At 44.8% G+C, this 25,526-nt stretch overlaps 1 protein-coding gene and 1 long non-coding RNA gene across 4 annotated transcripts in view; one reads left to right on the top strand and one right to left on the bottom strand.

Moving 5' to 3' along the window:
• Positions 1–1,811, top strand: part of LOC137385013 (uncharacterized) — a 33,606-nt gene extending 31,795 nt beyond the window's left edge. Inside the window, exon 3 of the long non-coding RNA XR_010977719.1 lies at positions 4–1,811. This is a non-coding gene — a long non-coding RNA (uncharacterized lncRNA). The remainder of the gene's footprint in view (positions 1–3) is intronic.
• Positions 1,812–12,594: 10,783 nt separating this feature from the next.
• LOC137385011 (lectin-like) overlaps positions 12,595–25,526 on the bottom strand; it is a 36,502-nt gene continuing 23,570 nt past the window's right edge. Inside the window, exon 6 of one of the 3 annotated variants that reach the window (XM_068059746.1) lies at positions 12,595–12,809. In XM_068059746.1, the coding sequence (XP_067915847.1) occupies positions 12,730–12,809 (80 nt within the window). In that variant the 3' untranslated portion in view covers positions 12,595–12,729. Of the gene's footprint in view, positions 12,810–15,319; positions 15,352–25,526 lie in introns of those variants that run through there. The other 2 variants (XM_068059748.1, XM_068059747.1) reach the window with 2 other exon arrangements.

Raw genomic sequence — 25,526 nt, 5'->3', positions numbered from 1 at the left:
TAGGGCCCAAAAAGAAGATCTTGTGGAGGCAGAGGGCACGACTGAGGTACTAAATGAGCACTTGGCATCTGGCTTCATAAAGAGGATGCTGCCAATGTCACAGTAAAGGAACACAAATTGAGGAACATTGAAGGTACAGATTGAGAATTATCAGGGACACAGACTGATGATTAAAAAGACATTTTGTCTGATAATGTTCCTGTGAACCACCTTGGGACATTTTTAATACTTAAAGGCACTCTATAAATGCAAGTTGTTGACGATATGTGGTGAGGTCACACACTTATCATGGTAATAGTGCACCATTTTCTCAATCTGTTTCTGCTCTGTAAATTCTACATAATTCTTATTCTGTCTAACAAAAACTTACAATGCAGTAGTGAGGGCACTGCAGTTCCAGTGTCGACCTGGTGCTGACAATGCTGAGACCTGTGTTCCCATGGCTCACCACCACCACCTGTAGGCCCCTAGCGGTACTGTGCATGCCTCCAAGTAGAATCCCACAAGTTTAGAACACCGCAAGAGGCCATTTAGCCCATTGTGGCAGCTCTCAGAAATACCCAGACATATCATCTTGTTCTCCTGTCCTTTGCTCCATTCAACCCATCTGGCATGTGCTGGTTCCGTGAAGGAGCTGTCACCTTGTTTAAGGCCTGGCTCTCTTGTCACTGAGTCAGAAAGTTGTGTCTTCAAGGCCCGCTCCAGAGACTTGAACCTGTAATCCAGCCTGACATTTTAGTGCTGTACTGAGCGAATGTTGCATTGCTGCGAAACTAAGGCCTGCTCAGGTGGCTTTATTTGAAGAAAAGCAGGACAATTCTTATAATGTCCTGGCCAATATTTCTCCCTCAACCAGGAATCATTGGGGAGTACAGTGCTGCTAAACCAGTATTCAGGCATATCTGAAAATGTAATGCCACAGCACAGGACTACATGCATACTAAACAGCAGAAGCAGCCTACAATAGGCAGAGCAAAGCAATCCCACACCAACAGATCAGATCAAAGCTCTGCAGTCCTGCCACATCCAGTTGTGATTGGTGGTAGAAAACTAAGCAACTAACAGTAGAAGGAGGCTCCATGAACATCCCCATCTTCAATGATGTGAGTGCAACAACAAAGTTGAAGCACTCCTCAGATAATGAAACGGTTTGTGCTCACAGGCAGCAAGATATGGGCAACATTCAGGTTTGGGCTGATAAGTGGCAAGTAACATTCTCACCAAACAAGTACCAGGCAATTACCATGTTCAACAAAAGAGATATTCAACGGCATTACCATAACTGAATCCTACACCATCAGCATCCGGGGTGGAGGGGGTTGCTATTGTTCATTGTATTTTAATTGTATTTAATTGTATACAGATGGGGGGCATTAACTGGGGATTCACTTGTGCCCCTAAAAAAGGAAAAGTCTGAAACTGTGGTTATAGGATAAGGGGTTGCATGCTTGTAATGTGTATCTCTGCAAATAAATGCTTGTGTGTAAAGATTGCTCCAGTTCCATCCTTCACCACTTGCCTTTCTGGAATATAACAACCATGGAGCACTAAAGCTTGGGGCAGCTGCAGCAAAGGCTCAATGGGGAAAGACCACAGTGTAAGGTTCCCCCACCAAGCTGGACTGAGGGGCTGGATCCATGGGAAACCCCTCGAACTGTATCGTTAATATTCTCAATTGCTGTAAATGTAAAACTGTAATTGACATGACAATTGTGAAGCGGAAGGGTTGGGAAGAAACTCATGACAGTATTGAAGGAAACTGATCTCCCTTGCAATGTTTGTATTTTTTGGTGCTGTTTGGAAACTGTTTGGCAATGTAATTTTTACAGATTTTTATGAATAAAGTATATTTTGGAAATAAAAAAAAAACAACCATGGAGCAGACACTTATCTGGACCAGCCACATAAATACTGTGGCTACAAGAGCAGGTCAGAAGCTGGGAAGTCTGCGCCGAGTAACTCACCTCCTGACTCCCCAAAGCCTATCCACCATTTTTAAGGCACAAGTCAGGAGTGTGATGGAATACTCTCCACTTGCCTGGATGGGTGCAGCTCCAACAACACTCAAAAAGCTCTACATCATCCAGGACAAAGTAGTCCACTTGATTGGCACCCTATCCACCACCTTCAACATTCACTTCCTCTACCACCAGTACACAGTAGTTGCAGTGTGTACCATCTACAAGATGCACAGCAGCAACTTGCTAAGACTCTATTAACAGCACCTTTCAGACACATGACCTCTACCACCTAGAAGGACAAGGGCAGCAGGCACATGGGAACACCATCCTCTGCAAGTTCCCCTCCAAGCCATATACCATCCTGACTTAGAAATAACAAACAAAAAAAAACAGAAGGGCCGAGTGGATGATCCATCTTGGCCTACTCCTGAAGTCCCCAGCAACACAGATGCCAGTCTTCAATTCGATTCACTCCATGTGATGTCAAGAAACAGCTGTGTGCGCTACATACATAAAGGCTATGGGCCCCAACAACATCCCAGCTATAGTACTGAAGACTTGTGCTCCAGAACTAGCCACAACTCTGTTCCATTACAGCTACAACACTGGCATCTACCTGATAATGTGGAAATTTTCCCAGGTATGTTCTTCCACAAGAAGCAGGAGAAATCTAATCTGGTCAGTTACTGCACTGTCAGCCTCCTCTCAATCATCGCAAAGTAAAGGACGCTGCACTCAACAGTACTATCAAATGACACTCACCTGCTCTCCAATGCTCAGTTTGGGTTCAGCCAGGACCACTTGGCTCCAGACCTCATTACAGCCTTGGTCTAAACATAGACTAAAGAGCTGAATTACAGAGGTGAGGTGAGCGTGATATCAAGGCAGCATTTGACCAAATGTGGCATCAAGGAGCCCTAGCAAAATTCAAGTCAATGGAAACCAGGGGGAAAACTTTCCACTGGTTGGAGTTATATCTAGCACAAAAGAAGATGGTATGGTTGATGGCGGCCAATCATCTCAGCTGCAGGAGATTGCTGCAGGAGTTCCTCAGGGTAGTGCCCTAGGCCCGACCATCTTCAGCTGCTTCATCAATGGCTTTCCCTCCACCATAAGGCCAGAGGTGGGATGTTCACTGATGATTGTACAGTATTCAGTTCCATTTTTAATCCCTTAGACAATGAAGCAGTCCATGCCCACATGCAGCAAGATCTGGATAATGTCCAATCTTGGGCTGATAAGTAGCAGGTAATATTGATGCCGCACAAGTGCCAGACATTGACCATCTCTAAAAAGTGAGAATCTAACCACCTCTCCTTTTCATTCAATGGCATTACCATCATCAAATCCCACACCATCAACATTCCGGGGGTTACCATCGACCAGAAACTTAACTGGACCAGCCATATAAATACTGCATCTATAAGAACAAGTCTGCAGTGAGTAACTCACCTCCTGCCCTCTCAAAGCCTTTCCACCATCTACTAGGCACATGGCAGGAGTGTGATAGAATAATTTCCACTTGCCTGAATAACTGCAGCTCCAACAACACTCATTACATTCGACACCATCCAGGACAAAGCTTATCAGCACCCCATCCAGAAAATTTAATCCTTCATTCCCTCCACCACCAGCATAACGTGGGTGCAGTTTGTACCATCTACAAGGTACACTGCAGCAACTTGCCAAGACCTCTGAAACCAACAACCTCTATCACCAAGAAGGATAAGGGCAGGTGCATGAGAACACCACCACTTCCAAGTTCCCCTCCAAGTCAACCACCATCCTGACTTGGAACTATATTGCAGTTTATTCACTGTTGCTGGGTCAAAATCCTGGAACTCCCTAACAGAACTGTGGGAATACCTTCACCATACAGAGTGCAGCGGTTCAAGAAGGCGGCTCTCACCATCATCTTCTCAAGGGCAATAAATGTGGGCTTTACCAGTGATGCCCATATTCCCCCGAATGAATTAAAGAAAAGGTAATGTTAAAAACTCAACACTGTAGCTGTTCAGCTAAGTATTGAAACAATTTTTAAAATCTAAAAAATGTATTTAATGCTTGACTTGTCTTGCTAACTGGAAACTTACATTTAATGACTGCCCCAGGTCACTTACATTGAATCGGTCTGTAATGACCCCCAAATCACTTTCATTGAATAGTCATTAATGTCATTAAATGGTCTAATTTTTAAAGGGTTTCACCCACTTAAAAGATGTACCATTCTGTTTATTTTGCCTCTCATCATTCCTCCAAAACAAAACATTTCACACCTCTCTGCATTAAATTTTATCTGCCGTGTGTCTGCCCATTTCACCAGTCTGTCTATGTTCTCCTGAAGTCTTATCACTATCCTCCTCAATGTTTACTACATTTCCTGTCATCGGTAACTTTGGAAATTATGCCCCATATACCCAAAGTAGGTCATTAAATAAATCAGAAGAGCATTGATCCCAACACCAACACCAACACCAACACCAAAGTATATTCCCTCTGGCCTAAAAAACAACTGTTCACTAATATTGTCTGTTTTCTGTCCATTAGCTAGTCCCGTTTCCATGTTGCCAATGCCCTTTTAATTCCATGGGCTTTAATTTTGGTAACAAGTCTATTATTTGGTACTTCATCAAATACCTTTCAAAAGTCCATCAACATAACATCAACCACCTGAATCTCATCCATCCTCTCCATGACATCATCAGCATGTCCAACCTGGTCAATTCATTTGCTCTCTCCTATTGCGTAATGTCTGTCACATGCACATAGTTCACCCTTTCATTTTTATTAAAATATTGGAAATCTCTCTTGTGGCATTAACAAGCTAAATACCTGGGCCTCATTTATTTTGAGCCCTTTTGGACTGTTTAGGATTCCATGATATTTATTCTACTCATAGTATTGCTTTTGGGAGAACACGTTGGTCACACTTTTCCTGTTAAATATGTGGACAAAAGTAATGCTCTATACATTATGTTATGGCCACATGGTGTGACGAGGGTGGTTCCACTGTTCAACTCCCCACCTGACCACAGCAAGAGTATTTGTATTAAGAGTTTAGCCCCTTGGTGTTTAATTTTTCAAATAAACAGACAGCGACATGTTTTCTTATAGGTTTTAAAAACAGAAAGTCAATTGTTTATTGATCAATATGCCTTATCCCAAAATTGTCGCAACCACATCCATTCACGCATTCGCTCACAAACATACACACACACAAGAAGGAACAGATGGAGAAGGGAAAAAGGAAGGTGGTTTTTAGTGGGAGAAAAGGTTACGATAAACGTGGTGAATTCTCTTGTGACTCAAGTTCTAAATGGTTTCAGGTCTGAAATTATTGTAAATTTTTCTCTTGATTGAAGTTTCTGTTGAAGATGGTGGGTCACTTCTAGCGTCTCTCTGCTATATAATACAGATTTTTTTTTCAGCAGGGCTTTCTGGCTTGCTGGAATGCCAGCTGTTACAAGTAGCTTCACCTTCTGGGTCAGTCTCTCTCACTCTGGCTGTCTTTGTTTTAAAGTAAAACTGTGTCACCTCTCACCTACTGTTCGGAGACACTGGTTTCTTCCCAATGGTGATCGCACAGTGGCCCACGATGTGGCTACCTCACACCTCCTTTGTTTCAGAAGACAACATTCAATTCTGGAATGCTTTTAGGATAGGTGTAAAATGGGTTTCATTAGCCCCTTTTGGCTTTGAAGATTTGTCCTTTGTCTTTGTCAGACTGTTTGGATACACAAAAGGCTAGTCCCCTTTTTCTTCGGTGGTCATTTTGGACCATTGTTCACTTTTTTAAATAAAGGTTCATTTTTTTAAAGACAAAGTCAGTTTTCTCATAACTCTTCAGAGTTAGTATGTGAATGTTGTATCGTCACACTTATGATGTGCGTGACAAGTATTAAAACCATGCCAAAGACTTGCAGGTTGATAGGTTAATTGGCCATTATAAAAAAATTGCCCCTAGTATAGGTAGGTGGTAGGGAAATATAGGGACAGGTGGGGATGTGGGTAGGAATATGGGATTAGTGTAGGATTAGTATAAATGGGTGTTTGATGGTCGGCACAGACTCGGTGGGCCGAAGGGCCTGTTTCAGTGCTGTATCTCTAAACTAAATGTATATGGCATGCCCTTCCTGTCCATACTTTTATGTCAATAATTATAATAGGAAAGTTGTGTTAAACTACAGGTAAAGGATAAAATAATGGCCACGTACTTAGCTTTCACAGAATAATGGACATATTCCAGAATGTCACTCAATAGAAATGGCATTTGACTGAGTGGGAAAGAATTCAACTCACACCCATTCATTTTGCACTGAAGAAACAGGGGTGAGGTGGGCGGGGGGGTGCAGGGCAGGGGAGGGTTAGGGTAGCTCAATTGGCCCTTTGATACTCAAAGCCTGCCCAATTCAATGTTCAGCCGGGCCTGTAAATAGGCTCTCCTGGGTGAATAAGACTTGGTGCGAGTGTGAATATGGGAAGTAGTGTTTCCGATGAGCTTGGAGGGGTGAAATGGAAAAGCCGGACAAGAGAGCACTAGAACAGTCATGTCTACAGTTAGCAAAGGCATGGATGAAGCTTTCAGCAGCAGATGAGCTGAGGCTGGTGGAGACAGGTGATAGTACTGATATCCCTGTTATTAGGGACAGAGTGGCTGAGCACAAATATGAACTGATCAGAGAGACCCAGCATGAATGTGTAAAAAATAAGTCATGTCGAACAAATCTAGCTGTATTATTGAGGCAGTAACTAACATGGTAGAAGGACGGTCTGTGGATGTTATTTATAAGGATTTCCAGAAGGTATTCAATAAGATTCCAAATAAGATACTGTTAGAAAAACTGAGAGTGCATGGAAATGAAGGCAAATTCTCGACATGACCAGGGAGTTAGTTAGGAGGTAGAAGATAGAGGTGCCCAGTAAATAGCATCGATGGAAGTATTGAAGAAGAAAGTTGCAAAGGGGCATTGATAGATTAAACAAGTTAGCATAAACTGTGACAGATGGAGTTAGGATGCAGAAGGATGGAGGTGGAGATGGCCAGATGGACTTAGAAGAAGGGACTGATTGTAACGCATACAAGTTTGCTGATGAGCTACTAAGGTAGGTGGGAAAGTAAGCAGCAAGGAGGACACAAAGAGGCTGCAGAGGGATATAGACAGGTTGGGTGAGTGAGCAAGAACATGGCAGATGGAATACAATGTGGTGAAGTGTGAAGTTATCCACTTTGGTAGGAAAAATAAAAAGGCTGAATATTTTCTGAATGGTGAAAGACTGGGAAATGTTTGCATTCAGAGGGGCACCACAGTTTCTCTGCTCATGTACACTTTTCAAAATTGTGCCATTTATACTATTCTGTCTTTCCATATTAGTCCTCCCAAAGTGCATCACCAGTTTCCCCAATCTCTCTGCGTGGGGCAGTCCTGCCATCCCAGGAACAAGTCTGGTGAACCTTCGTTGCACTCCCCTTATGGCAATAATATCCTACCAAAGACAAGGGAACCAAAATTGTACACAGTATTCCAGGTGCAGTCTAACCAAGGTTCTATATAATTGAAGCAAGACTTCACTATTCCAATACTCAAATCCTCTTGCAGAGTTTCAGACAGGATAGAGAGGGGGATTAAAAAAGGAATGAAATATGATCATGTACATAATGATAACTTCCAACATTTTTCCCTTGACGCTGTTCATTCATTCTTTTTCTCCTAGAGGGCCTTCACACATCCAGCAGGGGATGGTTGAGACCATTGTTGCCAACTCCTCAGAGGAGATCAACCCCTCTGAGAATGCACTGTCACAGGACTCATGCAGACTATGCACCAGCTCAGATACCTAAACTTCTGTGAGACTAGTTCGAGAAATAGTTGGCTCTTCACTTCATAAATGAGCAATAGTAGGTGGTGGAATCAGGACAGTAGAGGAGAGTCCACATCATAGGATGCAGGAGTTTCCACGCTTTGCTCAGCTTGACACAGATGGAGTGGAGTCACAATATTGGTTAAATAAACAATTACAGCTGTGAGAAGGGATGTTATGCTAGAAGGTGCATCAACTGAGGCTGGATGGATTGAACTAAAGAACAAAGGAGGAGCAATCAACTGCTGGTTGTACTGACCCTCAAACTGTCAGAGGGAGACAGAAGAGCAAATATGAAAGCAAACTTCTGAGAACAACAACAAGTTGTATTTATATAGCGGCTTTAACATAATAAAACATCCCAAGGCAAGTCACTGGAGTGATATAAAGCAAAATATGACACTGTGTCACGTAAGGAGATAATAGGGAAGATATTAGGGCAGTTAACCAAAGGTTTGGTCAAAGAGGTAGGTTTTAAGGAGCATCTTAAAGGAAGAAAGTGAGGTAGAGAGGCAGAGAGGTTTAGGGAGGGAATTCCAAGCTTAGGACCTTGGCAACTGATGACAAAGCCACCAATGGTAGAGCGATTAAAATTAGGGATGCTCTAGAGGCCAGAATTAAGTAAGCGTGAGTATCTTAAAGGTTTCTGTGGCTGGAGGAGATTACAGAGATAGGGAGGGATGAGGCCCTAGCAGGACTTGAAAATGAGAATGAGAGTTTTTAAATCGAAACGTTGCATAATCAAGAGCTAATGTAAGTCAGCGAGAACAGGGGTGATGGGTAAACTGGACTTGGCGCGAGTAAGGACATGGGCAGCAGAATATTAGATTACCTCAAATTTACACAGGGTAAAATGTGGCAGGCCAGCCGGGGGGGTGTTGGAATAGTCAAATCTACAGGTAACAAAGGCGTGGATGAGGGGTTTAGCCGCAGATGAGCAGAGGCAGGGGCGGAGAAGGGCAATGTTACGGAGGTGGGAATAGGAAGTCTTAGTGATGGCATGGGTATGTGGTCAGAAGCGCATCTCAGAGTCAAATATGACACCAAGGTTGTGAATGGCCTGGCCCAGCCTCAGACAGTGACCAGGGAGAGGGATGGAGTTGGTAGCTGAGGAACAGAATTTCTAGCAGGGACCTTCTCAATATTTTATTGGAGAAAATTTCTGTTCATCCAGTACCAGATGTCAGATAGGCAGTCTAATAACTTAGAGAGAGTGGAGGGGTCAAGAGAGGCAGTGGTGAGGTAGAGTTGAGTGTCATCAGCGTACATGTGAAAACTAGCATGTTTCTGAATGATGTCCCTGAGGGACGGTATATAGTTGAGACATAGGAGGTGGCCAATGATAGAGGTAATGCTGCTCAATAATATCCTCTCTATCAATGGTCCCTGGGATACAGCATCTGTGTCAAGCTGAGCAAAACTTGGAAAGTCCTGCATCCTATGATGTGGACTCTCCTCTACTCTCCCTGACCCCACCACCTACTATTGTTCATTTATGAAGTGAAAACCCACCTATCTCTCAAACTAGTCACACAGAAGTGTGGGTATCCGAGCTGATGCATAGTCTGCATGAGTCCTGTGACAGTGCATTCTCAGAGGGAATGATCTCCTCTGAGGAGTTGGCAACAATGGTCTTAACCACCCCCTGCTGGATGTGTGCAGGCCCTCTAGGAGAAAAAGAATGAATGAATAGCATCAAGGGAAAAATATTGGAAGTTACCATGATGCACATGATCACATTTCACTCACTGTAGACATCAAATCAACATGACTGAGTGTTATATGCCAGGTGGCTGAATAATATTTAATTGTGTCACCAGGTGGCTGAAATCCCCCCCATCTCCCTATCTCTGACAGCCAAGCATGCTGGGACTCCACCACCTCCTCTGCAGGTAATAGTTGCGAGATGGCTGGAGGGCCACCTCCAGTTCTCTGCCTCTCCCTGAGTTTCTGTGCTCTCTTCTGCTGCAAGGAGAGAAGAAGAGAGCTATGAGTGAGTGTAATCGCATATGTTGAATAGATGGATGGAGAGCATTTGTTGAGGGTGGACATGAGGAAGAAGCATGATATTACATGAGGATCAGGGTGAGTGTCAGTGGTGGATGATAGGTGGGCAATATAATGGCATAGACAAAGAGGAATGGATGCAGCTGCAGGGTAAGTTGGTGTGGGAGTGATGTGCTGGAGAAGGCTTGAGAAGGCAGAGTGAGGGGGTAGGACAGCACTTACATCAGGATGTACGTGAATGTGCCATTATTCTCACCTCTCCTGCCCTGCTTAGGTCATTGAACGCCTAGCTGCATTGGATCCAGGAGCGTGACTACATGCCTGCTGCTGACCTCTTGTGCCACTTCCAATCACATCTTCTTGCTTTCCTCAACCAGCTTCTTCCTCCCATTGCTAGGGAACAGTATATCCCTCCGGTCCTCACAGCCCCCAGCAGTACATCCAGAGAGGTGACAGGAAAACGTATGCAGCTTTTGACTATTTATCTTCCATGGCAAACACTTCTTTCTCTCCCCTTCTGAACCCCAAATCCTTCAACTTGTATGCTTGGAGTGTCCCTTTAAATACTGGAGTTAAGAATTCATCATGCAGGTCATCATCAATCCCGCTGACACTAATTGGACAGGAAACCCAGAAATCAGATGATAAAGAAGTGGCTGTGATAGAAAGGCACTTACAGACACACTTCAGATGTTTCCAGGTTTGCCACACGCTATCGAGACCCCACCCCCATTCCCAGCGTGTCTGTACATGAAAACCCACCCCATATATTCCATCTCAGCACCCGCTTATATTCATAGGATTATTTGTTAAACAGTTTGATTCAATGAGTAGAGTAATTAATAGAACAATGTGCTGATCTGTACACGTACAACAGTCTTGACCAGTTCACAAGCGATGAGAATAAAAAGTAAGTGACAGTTTAGCTGAGTTTTACACAGAGGGATGTGAGGACATGGAGGACTCAGTTTTGTTCTGATTGTGAGGTCATTAGTTTCTCTCTATATTGGAGCCAGGTCCTGGCGGTGCTGCTCTTGACACTGACCCTCTTAGCCTCCTATGACGAGGCCTGCTTGACAATGGCCTTGGCAATGCTTCTGCAGGTTCATGGGGAAGAGTATGTCTCTCACTAGGACCTCCAGGGAGGCAGCAGAAAATCAGTGGAGAAGACGCACAATTCAGCTATGTAGCCAACAAGTTTTCCATAGTGGTTCAGTAAAAAGCTACATGCAGAGATGCCCTCCGCTTTAAGTAGGGAACTGCAGTAAAAATGTGCTGTCGCCGGGTGACCAATTCTTCATGGGATTGGGAGGGCAGCCTGTCATTCAAATGTTACTGGGGCCTGGGTGTTGAAATGGCAGCAGGGTGTGGGGGGAGTTACAGTGTGGGAGGAGTTACCAGATTCGGGAGGAGTTACAGAGTGTTGGAGGAATTTTGGGTATGAGTGGAGTTACAGGTGTGGGTAGATTTACCAGTTTTGGCAGGAGTTACAGGGTGAGAGAGTAGATATAGGGTATGGGAGGAGTTACAGTCTGTGGGTGGAGCTTCAGAACATATGAACCAAAATAGGCCATTCAGCTACTCAAGCTGGTTCTACCACTCAGTTAGATCATGGTTGATCTGCATCTTAACTCCATTTGCCCACCTTGCTTCCGTAACTCTTAATACCCTTGTCTAATTAAAATCTATTAATCCTAGTTTCACAATTTTTCATTTACCCCCAGTCTCAACAACTTTTTGAGCAAGGGAGTTCCTGACATCATCCCTGAATGGCCTTGGTCTAATTTTAAGTTTATACCTTCTTGTTCTGGAGTCTCCCATCAGAGGAATTTGTTTCTGTCCATCTATACAATCAAATCCTATAATCATCTTAATTAGTTCAATTAGATAACCCCTTACTCTTCTATATTCAAGGCATTAAAAGCCTAATCTGTGCAAATAGCTCTCAGAATTTAGAATGGGACTTCCTGGGGCATTGGAGCAGGAAACAGGGAAACAGTAAAATGTAGCTGCTGAGACCTGCTGGTGGAGTTAGGCCTGTTAACCTTCCCGGGAACTGGGAACACCAAGGCTGGAGTTGATCACATGACTCAGTCAGCCAATCAAGGATAAGTATATTGAATACTGCAGCTCCACCTAGTTGTCAGCTCGGAAAACTGAATCAGGGCTCAGTGCAATAAATAGGAAGATTGAAGCGTGACAGGAATGGTGTGACAGGAAACAAGAGTTACACTTACAGGAAGTATATGTATATGGAAGACTTTGATTATAATCCCCATGTGGATAACACTAGAATTCTGAGTTATTACTATCTTTTGCTGGCATTCCTTTTACCCTCTAATATCTTTTTAATCTGTTTTAGTGAATTGCTCTATTCCCACGACCCCCTTTTCCCTGCAATCCTGTACAGTTTGTTGATTTTTCTTATTCTCATTTTCATTTTGCCGTTCACTCATTCTGAGGACTTTGTTCAGTTTATTGTTATTTTTGGGAGTCTATATTTATCTACCACGCTCTCCATTAGTTCAAGTTTAAAACAATTCCAATTTGCATTGACAGGTTGCTTGCAGTATGTTTCCCAGTTCATTTCATTTCCTTAAAGCTGCCTTTTTAAAACCAAGTGAGCATCTATATCGAAAGTTAATTTTACTATGTTTGTCTCACCTTGTTCTCCCCAATGCAGTGTTGAGTGAGGAGGTGGGTTGGAAGCTACAGTGGGACAGGAAGACTGTGATAAACTAGACTCACACAGCAGCAAACACACAGCTCAAGATGCAATAACATTTATTATTGACTGAGAGACTAAGTCAGTTCAGTCACCACAGGCAGTGACTGCAGCTACAAACTAATCGAGATACTGAATCCACTTCTGGAAAGGATCTGTAGAGCATCGCCAGATTCTTCAAGCTTCAGGGATTTTGTAGGAACAAATAAAAGAACTTAGATTATTACAGGGTGCATCATTCCATTTACCTGGAGCACCTGGTGAAAGAGAAATTGAATTCATTACCCTTCGGTGAATCAGGCAGCTATTTGTCTAATTATTTCATCCTTCCCATTCTGAGAGAGTCAATGTCTTTGATCCATTAACTTTACCTGTGTCTTGACCCATGAGTTCACCACATAAATAAAATGAGGTACTTCCTGTTGTGATACTGTGTGCAGTCAGTGTGTCACTGAAATCTGAAAACCTTACAATATTCAGTGGGGTTTGGACAGTTACAGATGCTGAGCTCAACCTGGGCTGGATTTCCCTATGTGGGGTGGACAGCAAGGCCTCACCCCCAGGGTTAAACAGTCCCCATCCCCACTGCACAGATTCACACGATTGGAGCAACATCTGTGAGTTCTGGAGTTTGCATGTCTTTGTCCAGATTGTGACAGATGAAATTTAACACAGAGAAGTTTGAAATGATATGTTTTGATTGGAGGAACAAGAAGAGTCAATATAAACTAAAGAGCACAATTCTCAAGGGGGTGCAAGAACTGAGGGACCTGTGCACAAATCAATGACGGTGGCAGGCCAGGTTGAGAAAGCAGTCAATAAAGCATATGCAATCCTTGGCCTTATAAATAGAGGCAAAGAGTACAAAAGCATGGAGGTTATGATGAACCTTTATAAAACACTAGTTGAGCCTCAACTAGAACATTGCATCCAATTCTGACCACCACATTTTAGGAAGGATGTGAAGGTTTTAGAGAGGATGCAAAAAAGATTTACAAGAATCATTCCAGGGATGAAAGACTTCAGTTACGTGGATAGATTGGAGAAGCTGGGTTGTTCTGCTTAGAGAAGAGAAGGTTGAGAGGGGATTTGATAGAGGTATTCAAAATCATGAGTAGTCTAGACAGAATAAATAGAGAGAAATGGTTACATTGGCAGAATGATCAAGAACCAGAAGACACAGATTTAAGGTGATTGACAAAAGAACCAATGGCAACAAGAGGAAAACCTTTTTTACGCAGTGAGTGGTTAGGATCTGAAATGCACTGCCTGGAGTGTGGTGGAGACGAATGCAATTGGAGCTTTCAAAAGGGATATGGATAAGCACCTGAAGAGAAAAAACCTACAGTGTTGTGGGAAAAGGGTGGGGGAGTGGGAGAGGCTGAGTTGTTCTTGCAGAGAGCTGGCATGGACACAATGGGCCGAATAGCCTCTTTCTGTGCTGTAACCATTCTATGTCTCAATGCTTACATCATTTTAAATCTTTAAATTGAATCTTCAGGGGAAACTGTAGTGTTACACTCAGTGTACATTCCTATATCTGCAGAGTGTCATGCACACCCCCACGTGCCAAGCATGAGGTAGATTAATTTCGCCACATGGACATTAAATTTCAAATTGTTGTTGAAGTGAAGAAAGACTCGCTTTGAAAAATTGCAAGATCTTGGCTGGAAAGACATTTGTATATTAACAGACACTGTTTGGAAGGACAAAGCAGACATTCCCTGACACATTCACCCCACAATGGACTTTTGATCACCAGACATTGAAGATGGGAGAGCTTGCATTCCAGGTTGACTGCTAAGATGGCCAAACACACAAACAGACATGGTCAAACCAGCTAGTCACATGAATAACCTGCTGGGCAACCTGAGTTTTTTGAATTTGTACAGTTTGGGCAGAAAGCAGAATGCTCCTGGACTGAGAAGATCTCTCCTGGCTGGCTCGCCACCATCTCTCCTGTCTGTCTGCTCCCATCTCTTTCTCACGGAACTCCAAATCCACTGAAGACACAAAAACCCCAAGAGAGAAAAGTCTCCTACAGTGAACAAGGTTAAGAAGAATACTGGGCCTCAACGAAAAGCAAGATCTACCTACAATCCAGGACTCTACAGTGAGCTTGAAGATCTGTAACAAAACTCTTCAGATATTGCCTCAAACGTTTCCACTTTATTTTCCTTCTGCTCTTTTCTGTCTCTATCTGCATGTGTGTATTGCATATGCATACTTGCATAGGCGTGTCGTGTATCCGTAGGCATCAACTGAATTAGAGTTTAAGTTTAATAAATTTCAACTTTTCTTCTTTGAACCTAAGAAAGCCTGCTTGTGCCGGTTTCTTTGCCTTATAATTGGAAAGCGGTGAACAAGGATTCACCAAGGGGGAGCTAAAAACAGAGTGTGTTTAAAATTAAACCCTGTTACAGTAAGACCAGGTGAAGGCTGAAAAGGAACCCTAGACCTCTTTCTCACCTGGTCGTAACAGAAATTTGGGTGCTAGCATCCAGAATTGACCCACAGACAAACAAGAGAAATTGGAAGTGGGGAGAAAAATTGTTGCCAATCAAAAAAAAGAGCAAGATTAGTACAGGTTTTCTTGTGGTTGTGTGTGTTAGAATACTAACGTGTCTGCAACTGAAGCTAGTAGCTCCCCAAACCAGGGTGAAGTAACTTGGGATAAGTTAAAAGCACTGTCTATGGAGGAATGGAGGAAAATGGTTGAGCAACGTGGGATCACTGTACCTGGCAAGGCTAGGAAGTCTGAACTCCTAAGACTAGTGGCCAATCATTTTTCCCTTGAATCTGAAGAAGCAGAAACAGTGTTAGAAGCAGACTCCAACAGATTATTGTGAGCAAAGATACAATTGGAACAAAGGAAACTTGAATTAGAAGACAGGGAAAGAGAGAGCCTTCCAGGAGGAACATGAGAAAAAAGAGAGGAGAGAGAGGAAGAAAGCCAGGGGAAGGAACAAAAGAGAAAGAAGAGAGAGAGTGAAAGAATATTCCAGAAAGAATGTGAAGGAAGAGAGCTGAAGTGGCTTGAGTTAACTAGGGGGCGACAGAGTAACCCCAGTGAAAGCATGGCCAATATGGAAGAGCATAATTCAGGGCAGGGTACAGAATTATTAACATTAGCTCAACTAATTCCAAAATTCAATGAGGAAGATGTAGAAGATTCTTTTGTGTCCTTTGAGAAACTGGCAAGGCAGCTAAAATGGCCAGCTGAGACCTGGCCTCTTTTACTACAAAGCAAGATAACTGGAAAAGCCCATGAGGTTCATTCCCTGTTGCCAGATGAGAGTTCATCAACTGACAAAAAATGCTATCCTCGGGGCATATGAATTAGAACCCTCAAGAAGCAAGCTGATCAAACTTACCTGGAGTTTGAAAGAAGTAAGCAGCTGGCTTTTGACCAGTGGATGAGGGCTCTTAAAGTACAGCTCAGCTATGAGAATCTCAGAGAAGTAATTCTGTTAGAGGAATTTAAAAACTCTCTCCCATTCTCTATAAAGACCCATGTAGAGAAGCAATGGGTCCAGAGAGCTGGGCAAGCGGCCGTTCTAGCTGATGAATTTGCTTTAATTTATAAATCAGTTTCCCAGGGGAGAACCTTCCCTAGTCACCCCCACAAATCTAAAAAGGACAAAGAGTGGGAAGGTGAAAAGGGCCCAAGCAGTCCTGGGAGAGAAAGAAAGGCAAGAGACACAGGGGCCCTCCTCTAGCCAAAAAGGAAGGTGATGTGAGCAAGAGCGAGACCCAGAGACCTGTGTGCTTCCATTGTAATAAAGCAGGGCATTTAAACACTGACTGCTGGAAACTAAAGGAAAAACCTGTAGGGTTAATCAGGGCACACCACTCAGTGAAGAAGCGAAACTGATGGAAAACACAGCAGAACAAGCTGTGGCTTTAACTGCAGTAAGAGTGAGACCTAGGAAGCTTACGGCTGCATGTGCATGAAAATTTAATAGGATTCCTGAAGGTTATCAGGGTTTTGTGTCTGAAGGGAAAGTAACCCCATGCCCCTCGAATGGGGCAAGGAAGCCCATAGTAATTCTCAGGGACACAGGGGCCACTAGATCCCTTTTACTGGGAAAAGGCCTGACCTTTCCCCCAGAGAGTGCAATGAACACCAGAATGGTTGTGAGTAGTATTGGAGGGCAGTGTATGCCTGTGCCTGTACACCGGGAGCACCTGGAGGGCGACCTAGTTTCGGGACCAGTGACCGTAGGGATTGTCCCTAGTTTGCCTGTGGATGGGGTTCACCTGCTCCTAGGTAATGATCTGGCGGGGCGAAGGTGGTAGTCCCCCAGTAGTGAAAGAAAGACCACAGGAAATCAGAGAGACAGGGCTGGGGCAGGAGACCCCTGTAGTTTCCCTGAATGTGTAGTGGATCAGGCCATGATCAAATCAGCTTCCCCAGAGGAGATTGCATTGGCACTGCAGGCAAATGACCATGAGGCCAGCCTGTCCGAGACTTTCTTTGGAAAGTTAGGAGATCCAGGGAATGAATTAAATGGATTTTCCCTAGCTGAGGCACAGCGAGCTGACCCAGTATTGTGAGAGTTAGCACAGACTACCCAGTCTGAAAGTGAAGCAGAGGGAGTCCCTCATTGCTACTAGTTAGGCCACAGCTGGAGTACTGTGTACAGTTCTGGTCACCACACTGTAGGAAGGATGTGATTGCACTGGAGAGGGTGCAGAGGAGATTCACCAGGATGTTGCCTGGGCTGGAGAATTTGAGCTATGAAGAGAGACTGGATAGGCTGGTGTTGTTTTCCTTAGAGCAGAGAAGGCTGAGGGGGGAACCTGATTGAGGTATACAAAATTATGAGGGGCATAGATAGGGTAGATAAGAAAAAACTTTTCCTTTAGCGGATGGGTCAATAACAAAGGGGCATAGATTTAAGATAAGGGGTAGGAGGTTTAGAGGGGTTTTGAGGAAAGATTTTTTCACCCAGAGGGTGGCTGGCCTGGAGGGGTGGTGGAGGCAGGAACCCTCACAACATTTAAGAAGTATTTAGATGAGCACTTGAAATGCCATAACATACAAGGCTACGGGCCAAGTGCTGGAAAATTGAATTGGAATAGACAGGCTTGATGACCAGCGCAGACACGATGGGCCAAATGGCCTGTTTCTGTGCTGTATAACTCTATGTCTCTCTGACACTACTTAAAGAATGAGATACTGATGAGGAAATGGAGTTCTCCTCACAGACTTGAGAGCAAGGAGTGGACAGTAGTTCACCAGTTATTGGTGCCACAAAGGTACCGGAGAGAAGTATTAAGAAGAGCCCATGAGACTACCGTGGCTGTATATGCCAGTATACGAAAGACCAAAGCCCACATAAGATAGCAGTTTGACTGGCCAAAACTCCACAAAGATGTGGTGGGGTACTGTAGGAGTTGCCACATGTGCCAGGTTGAGGGGAAACCCCAACCTATAGTGAAACCTGCACCCCTATGTCCTGTCCTGGTGTTAGGAGGACCTTCCAGCAGAGGGCTGGTGAATTGTAAGGGACCCCCGCCGAGAACAAAAGGGGACAGGCAGGCACAAGGCTGGCAAAAGTTCAGAAAGAGAAGGGGAAAAAGTGACCAAGAGGGCAGGTTAAAGGAAGTCCGGGAGGAATCCCGGATGAAAATCCCTGCTGTCCGGTCAGCCAACACCGAAGAATTTGAAAAGTTAGACTCTACATCCTCCTGTGTAAATGCAGACACTAGAAGCACCCCATCAGAGTTGCCAACAGCATTTACAGGAACCTGCAGAGACAAAGAAAGACCTCTAGGGGGCATAGAAACTGTGAGGGTGATGCCTCACCTAGCCAAAGTGCCACAGAGGAGTGCAGCAGAGTCTGCACAAATACCTGCAGGTGGGAGTGTCCCAGAAGACAAAGGAGAGATGAGCAAAGAATCCTCCCTGCAGTCAGAAAAAAGAAAACCACCCATCCCCCTAAAGTCAAAAGCCTTTGCATGACTCAGCAAAGCACTGAAGGAGAGTTCAGGATAGACCCGCCCACTACTGACTCTCCTGAAAAATAATTACCTTAGCAAAAACAAAGATCCTAAGCAGCCATGGAAATGGGCAAACGGAAGAGAAACTTCCCCAAAAAAGAACCACATGTTTATTGGGATGCCAAAAAAGGGGCAATTTAAATAAGTTTTAGGATTTGTGAATGAATGAGAGAAATGCCTGTTTTTTTCCCATATCTTACATTTTCTCTCGACTCTTTTAATGAAATGCATTTTTCTCAAATAGCATTTCATTCCACTGGGTGTGGAGGTATCATGTAGGCCCCCACCTGCCAAGCATGAGGCATATTAATTTCACCACATGGACATTAAATTTCAAACAGTTGTTGAAGTGAAGAAAGGATTTGCTTTGAAAAATTGCCAGATTTTGGCTGGAAAGACATTTAGATATTAACAGACAGTGTTTGGAAAGACAAAAGCAAAGATTCCCAGACACATTAAACCCACAATGGACCCTTGGCTGGTAAGACATTTGCATATTAACAGACAATACTTGGAAACGACAAAGGACCATTTCCTGACACATTGAACGCACAATGGACTTCTAATCACTAGATGTTGAAGGTGGGAAAGCTCATAATCCAGGTTGACTGCTAAGATGGCCAAATACACAAATGGTCAAAGCAGCTAGTCACATGATAAACATGTTGGGCAACCTGAGTTTTTTGAATTTGTACAAACAGTTTGGGCAGAAAGCAGAATCCTCCTGGACTGAGAATATTTCTCCTGGCTGGCTCGTCACAGCCTCTCCTGTCTGCTCCCATCTCTTTCTCACAGAACTCCAAATCCACTGAAGACACATGAAGAGAAAAGTCTCGCACAGCAAACAAGGTCCAAGAAGAATATTGGGCCCCTTCAAAAAGCAAGATTTACCTACAATCAACGACTCTAAAGTGAGCTCGAAGAACCGCAACAAAAACTCTTCAGATATTGCCTCAAACTTTTCCACTTTATTATTCCTCTGCTCTTTTCTGTCTCTATTTGCATGTGTGTATCACGTATGCATTCTAGCGTGGACGCATCGTGTAATTGTAGCCATCAACCGAATTAGAGTTTAAGTTTAATAAATTTCAACTTTTCTTCTTTAAACATAAGAAAGCCTGTTTGTGCTGGTTTCTTTGCCTTATATTTGGAAAGCGGTGAACAAGGATTCACCAAGGGGGAGCTAAAAACACGGTGTGTTTAAAATTAAACCCTGTTACAGTAAGACCAGGTGAAGGTTGAGAGGGATCCCTAGACCTCTTTCTCACCTGGTCGTAACAAGTGTTACACCCAGTGTACATTCCTCTATCTGCAGTGTTACACCCAGTGTACATTCCTCTATCTGCAGTGTTACACCCAGTGTACATTCCTCTATCTGCAGTGTTAAACCCAGTGTACATTGCTCTATCTGCAGTGTTACACCCAGTGAACATTCCTCTATCTGCAGTGTTACACACAGTGTACATTCCTCTATCTGCAGTGTTAAACCCAGTGTACATTCCTCTATCTGCAGTGTTACACACAGTGTACATTGCTCTATCTGCAGTGTTACACCCAGTGTACATTCCTCTATCTGCAGTGTTACACCCAGTGTACATTGCTCTATCTGCAGTGTTACACCCAGTGTACATTCCTCTATCTGCAGTGTTACACCCAGTGTACATTCCTCTATCTGCAGTGTTACACCCAGTGTACATTGCTCTATCTGCAGTGTTAATCCCAGTGTACATTGCTCTATCTGTAGTGTTACACCCAGTGTACATTCCTCTATCTGCAGTGTTACACCCAGTGTACATTGCTCTATCTGCAGTGTTAAACCCAGTGTACATTGCTCTATCTGCAGTGTTAAACCCAGTGTACATTGCTCTATCTGCAGTGTTACACCCAGTGTATATTGCTCTATCTGCAGTGTTAAACCCAGTGTACATTCCTCTATCTGTAGTGTTACACCCAGTGTACATTGGGGGACTTTAATGCCAGGGTTGGGGCCGACCATGACTCATGGCCCTCCTGCCTTGGGCGCCATGGCGTTGGAAGGATGAATGAGAACGGGCAGAGACTGCTTGAGTTGTGTACCGATCATAACCTCTGCATCACCAACTCGTTCTTTCACACTAAACCCTGTCACCAGCTTTCATGGAGGCACCCAAGATTGCGTCGTTGGCACCAGCTAGACCTCATTGTCACAAGGCGAGCCGCCTTAAACAGTGTTCAAATCACACGCAGCTTCCACAGTGCGGACTGCGACACCGACCACTCCCTGGTGTGCAGCAAGGTTAGACTCAGACCAAAGAAGTTGCATCATTCCAAGCAGAAGGTCCACCCGCGCATCAACACTAGCAGAATTTCTCACCCACAGCTGTTACAAAAATTTCTAAATTCACTTGTAACAGCCCTTCAAAACACTCCCACAGGGGATGCTGAGACCAAGTGGGCCCACATCAGAGACGCCATCTATGAGTCAGCTTTGACCACCTACGGCAATAGTGCGAAGAGAAATGCAGACGGGTTTCAATCTCATAATGAAGAGCTGGAACCTGTCATAGCCGCTAAGCGCATTGCACTGTTGAACTACAAGAAAGCCCCCAGCGATTTAACATCCGCAGCACTTAAAGCAGCCAGAAGCACTGCACAAAGAACAGCCAGGCGCTGCGCAAACGACTACTGGCAACACCTATGCAGTCATATTCAGCTGGCCTCAGACACCGGAAACATCAGAGGAATGTATGATGGCATGAAGAGAGCTCTTGGGCCAACCATCAAGGAGATCGCCCCCCTCAAATCTAAATCAGGGGACATAATCACTGACGAACACAAACAAATGGACCGCTGGGTTGAGCACTACCTAGAACTGTACTCCAGGGAGAATGTTGTCACTGAGACTGCCCTCAATGCAGCCCAGCCTCTACCAGTCATGGATGAGCTGGACATACAGCCAACCAAATCAGAACTCAGTGATGCCATTGATTCTCTAGCCAGTGGAAAAGCCCCTGGGAAGGAAAGCATTACCCCTGAAATAATCAAGAGTGCCAAGCCTGCTATACTCTCAGCACTACATGAACTGCTATGCCTGTGCTGGGACAAGGGAGCAGTACCCCAGGACATGCGCGATGCCAATATCATCACCCTCTATAAAAACAAAGGTGACCGCGGTGACTGCAACAACGACCGTGGAATCTCCCTGCTCAGCATAGTGGGGAAAGTCTTTGCTCGAGTCGCTCTGAACAGGCTCCAGAAGCTGGCCGAGCACGTCTACCCTGAGGCACAGTGTGGCTTTCGTGCAGAGAGATCGACCGTTGACATGCTGTTCTCCCTTCGTCAGATACAGGAGAAATGCCGTGAACAACAGATGCCCCTCTACATTGCTTTCATTGATCTCACCAAAGCCTTTGACCTCGTCAGCAGACGTGGTCTCTTCAGACTACTAGAAAAGATTGGATGCCCACCAAGGCTACTAAGTATCATCACCTCATTCCATGACAATATGAAAGGCACAATTCAACATGGTGGCTCCTCCTCAGAGCCCTTTCCTATCCTGAGTGGCGTGAAACAGGGCTGTGTTCTCGCACCCACACTTTTTGGGATTTTCTTCTCCCTGCTGCTTTCACATGCGTTCAAGTCCTCTGAAGAAGGAATTTTCCTCCACACAAGATCAGGGGGCAGGTTGTTCAACCTTGCCCGTCTAAGAGCGAAGTCCAAAGTACGGAAAGTCCTCATCAGGGAACTCCTCTTTGCTGACGATGCTGCTTTAACATCTCACACTGAAGAGTGCCTGCAGAGTCTCATCGACAGGTTTGCGGCTGCCTGCAATGAATTTGGCCTAACCATCAGCCTCAAGAAAACAAACATCATGGGGCAGGACGTCAGAAATGCTCCATCCATCAATATTGGCGACCACGCTCTGGAAGTGGTTCAAGAGTTCACCTACCTAGGCTCAACTATCACCAGTAACCTGTCTCTAGATGCAGAAATCAACAAGCGCATGGGAAAGGCTTCCACTGCTATGTCCAGACTGGCCAAGAGAGCGTGGGAAAATGACGCACTGACACGGAACACAAAAGTCCAAGTGTATCAAGCCTGTGTCCTCAGTACCTTGCTCTATGGCAGTGAGGCCTGGACAACGTATGTCAGCCAAGAGCAACGTCTCAATTCATTCCATCTTCGCTGCCTCCGGAGAATACTTGGCATCAGGTGGCAGGACCGTATCTCCAACACAGAAGTCCTCGAGGCGGCCAACATACCCAGCTTGTACACACTACTGAGTCAGCGGCGCTTGAGATGGCTTGGCCATGTGAGCCGCATGGAAGATGGCAGGATCCCCAAAGACACATTGTACAACGAGCTCGCCACTGGTATCAGACCCACCGGCCGTCCATGTCTCCGCTATAAAGACGTCTGCAAACGCGACATGAAATCCTGTGACATTGATCACAAGTCGTGGGAGTCAGTTGCCAGCGTTCACCAGAGCTGGCGGGCAGCCATAAAGACGGGGCTAAAATGTGGTGAGTCGAAGAGACTTAGTAGTTGGCAGGAAAAAAGACAGAGGCACAAGGGGAGAGCCAACTGTGCAACAGCCCCGACAAACAAATGTCTCTGCAGCACCTGTGGAAAAGCCTGTCACTCTAGAATTGGCCTTTATAGCCACTCCAGGCGCTGCTTCACAAACCACTGACCACCTCCAGGCGCGTATCCATTGTCTCTCGAGATAAGGAGGCCCAAAAGAAAAAGAACATTCCTCTATCTGCAGTGTTACACCCAGTATACGTTTCTCCATCTGCAGTGTTACACCCAGTGTACATTGCTCTATCTGCAGTGTTACACCCAGTGTACATTCCTCTATCTGCAGTGTTACACCCAGCGTACATTCCTCTATCTGCAGTGTTACACCCAGCGTACATTCCTCTATCTGCAGTGTTATACCCAGTGAACATTCCTCTCCCTGCAGTGTTACACGCAGTGTACATTCCTCTATCTGCAGTGTTACACCCAGTGTACATTCCTCTATCTGCAGTGTTCCACCCAGTGTACATTCCTCTAACTGCAGTGTTACACCCAGTGTACATTCCTCTATCTGCAGTATTAGACCCAATGTACGTTCCTGTATCTTCAGTGTTACAGCCAGTATACATTCCTCTAACTGCAGTGTTACACCCAGTGTACATTCCTCTAACCGCAGTGTTACACCCAGTGTACATTCCTCTAACTGCAGTATTAGACCCAATGTACGTTCCTGTATCTTCAGTGTTACAGCCAGTATACATTCCTCTAACTGCAGTGTTACAGCCAGTGTACATTCCTCTAACTGCAGTGTTACACCCAGTGTACATTCCTCTAACTGCAGTATTAGACCCAGTGTACATTCCTCTAACTGCAGTATTAGACCCAATGTACGTTCCTGTATCTTCAGTGTTGCACACAGTGTACATTCCTCTAACTGCAGTGTTACACCCAGTGTACATTCCTCTAACTGCAGTGTTACACCCAGTGTACATTCCTCTAACTGCAGTATTAGACCCAGTGTACATTCCTCGATTTGCGGTGTTACACCCGGTATGCCCTCCTCTATCTGCATGTTACACACATAATAGTCAAAGAATCATAAAATATTACTGTACAAACATTGCCATTTGCCCCAGTGAGTCTGCAACAGGTCTCCCGAAGAGAAATCCAATTAGTCCAAGTCCTCCAATCTATTCTCATAATCTTGCAATTTTTCTCCTTAAAGTATTTATCCAAGCCACTTTTGAAGGCTACTATTAAATGTGTATCCAGCATCCTCTCAGGCAGTGCAATCCAAATCCTAATCACTCTGTAAAAAAGCTTTTCTTCATGTTGCCACTGGTTCTTTTCCCAATCTCTATCAAAACACTTCATGATTTTAAATACCTTTTTCAAATTTCGGCTTAGCCTTCTCTGCTCAAAGGAGAATAATCCCAGCTTCTCCAGTCTATCCATGTCACTGTGATCACTCAACCCTGGACCTATTCTAGTAATTCTCTTCTCAATCCTTTCCAAAGTCTTCGCATCCTTCCTTAAGCATGGTGCTCAGAATTGGACACAGTACTCCAGCTGGAGCAGAACCAGTGTTTTATATATAGTTAGCATAACTTCCTGACTTTTGTATCTATGGGGGGATTTTTATGCTTTCCCCCATGGTGACTTTGGGGGTCCCCGCCTCCACCCAAATTAAGTCTGGGCTGGAAGGCCTGTGAACAACTTTCCTGGCCAGCTGCCAATTTAGGCCTTTAAGTGGGCAGTTAATGCCCAATTAAAGGCCTTCCCCCTGCCACTGCCGGTATTAGCCCAGCAGGTTGCTTGCCAGCTCCAGGGGTGGGAGGGGTGATATCCCTCATTAAAGGGTACTAGGGCCTGAACAAGGGACCCGGCATCAGGAAGGGGGACCCGCTGAGAGCTGCACCCCTGCCCTTGCTGCGGACCCCCGTACACCCCTCCCCCACAACCCCAACACCACAAAACACCTCCCGCCCTGACTCACCTGTGGCCTGGTTCCAGTGCCTCTGGTAAGTCCAGTGATGGCAGCAGCCACCACTCTGCGGTAGTGCGCTCAGTTAAAGAGCTCTTCGCAGGCAGGACTTCTGTCATCAGGGTCCTTAGTCCCGGGGAAGGCCCGCCACTGTCCACTCCAGTTCCTAATTGGCACATAATCCGGGCCTTCCCCTAGGAGGCGAAGCAGGGCTCTCACCGGCGCTTTAGTTGATGGCCGAGACCCCCATCACCATGATAATATCCCAACCAATGTCTCTATACATAAAGCTCAGGATCCCACACGCTTTACTAATTGCTTTGTTACCCTGTCCTGCCATCTTCAAAGATTTGTCCTTGGACCCCCTTTAAAATTCTACCATTCAGCATGTATTCTCTCTTCTCATTCTTCCCACCAAAATGTATCACTTCACACTTCTCTGCATTGAATTTCATCTGCCGTGTCTGACCATTCTCCCAGCCAG

The sequence above is a fragment of the Heterodontus francisci genome, chromosome 27 (assembly GCF_036365525.1).
Source record: "Heterodontus francisci isolate sHetFra1 chromosome 27, sHetFra1.hap1, whole genome shotgun sequence".
Classification (NCBI taxonomy): Eukaryota; Metazoa; Chordata; class Chondrichthyes; order Heterodontiformes; family Heterodontidae; genus Heterodontus; species Heterodontus francisci.
The sequence above is the reverse complement of the archived record's forward strand: the minus strand, read 5'-3'. Positions and strand labels throughout refer to the sequence as shown.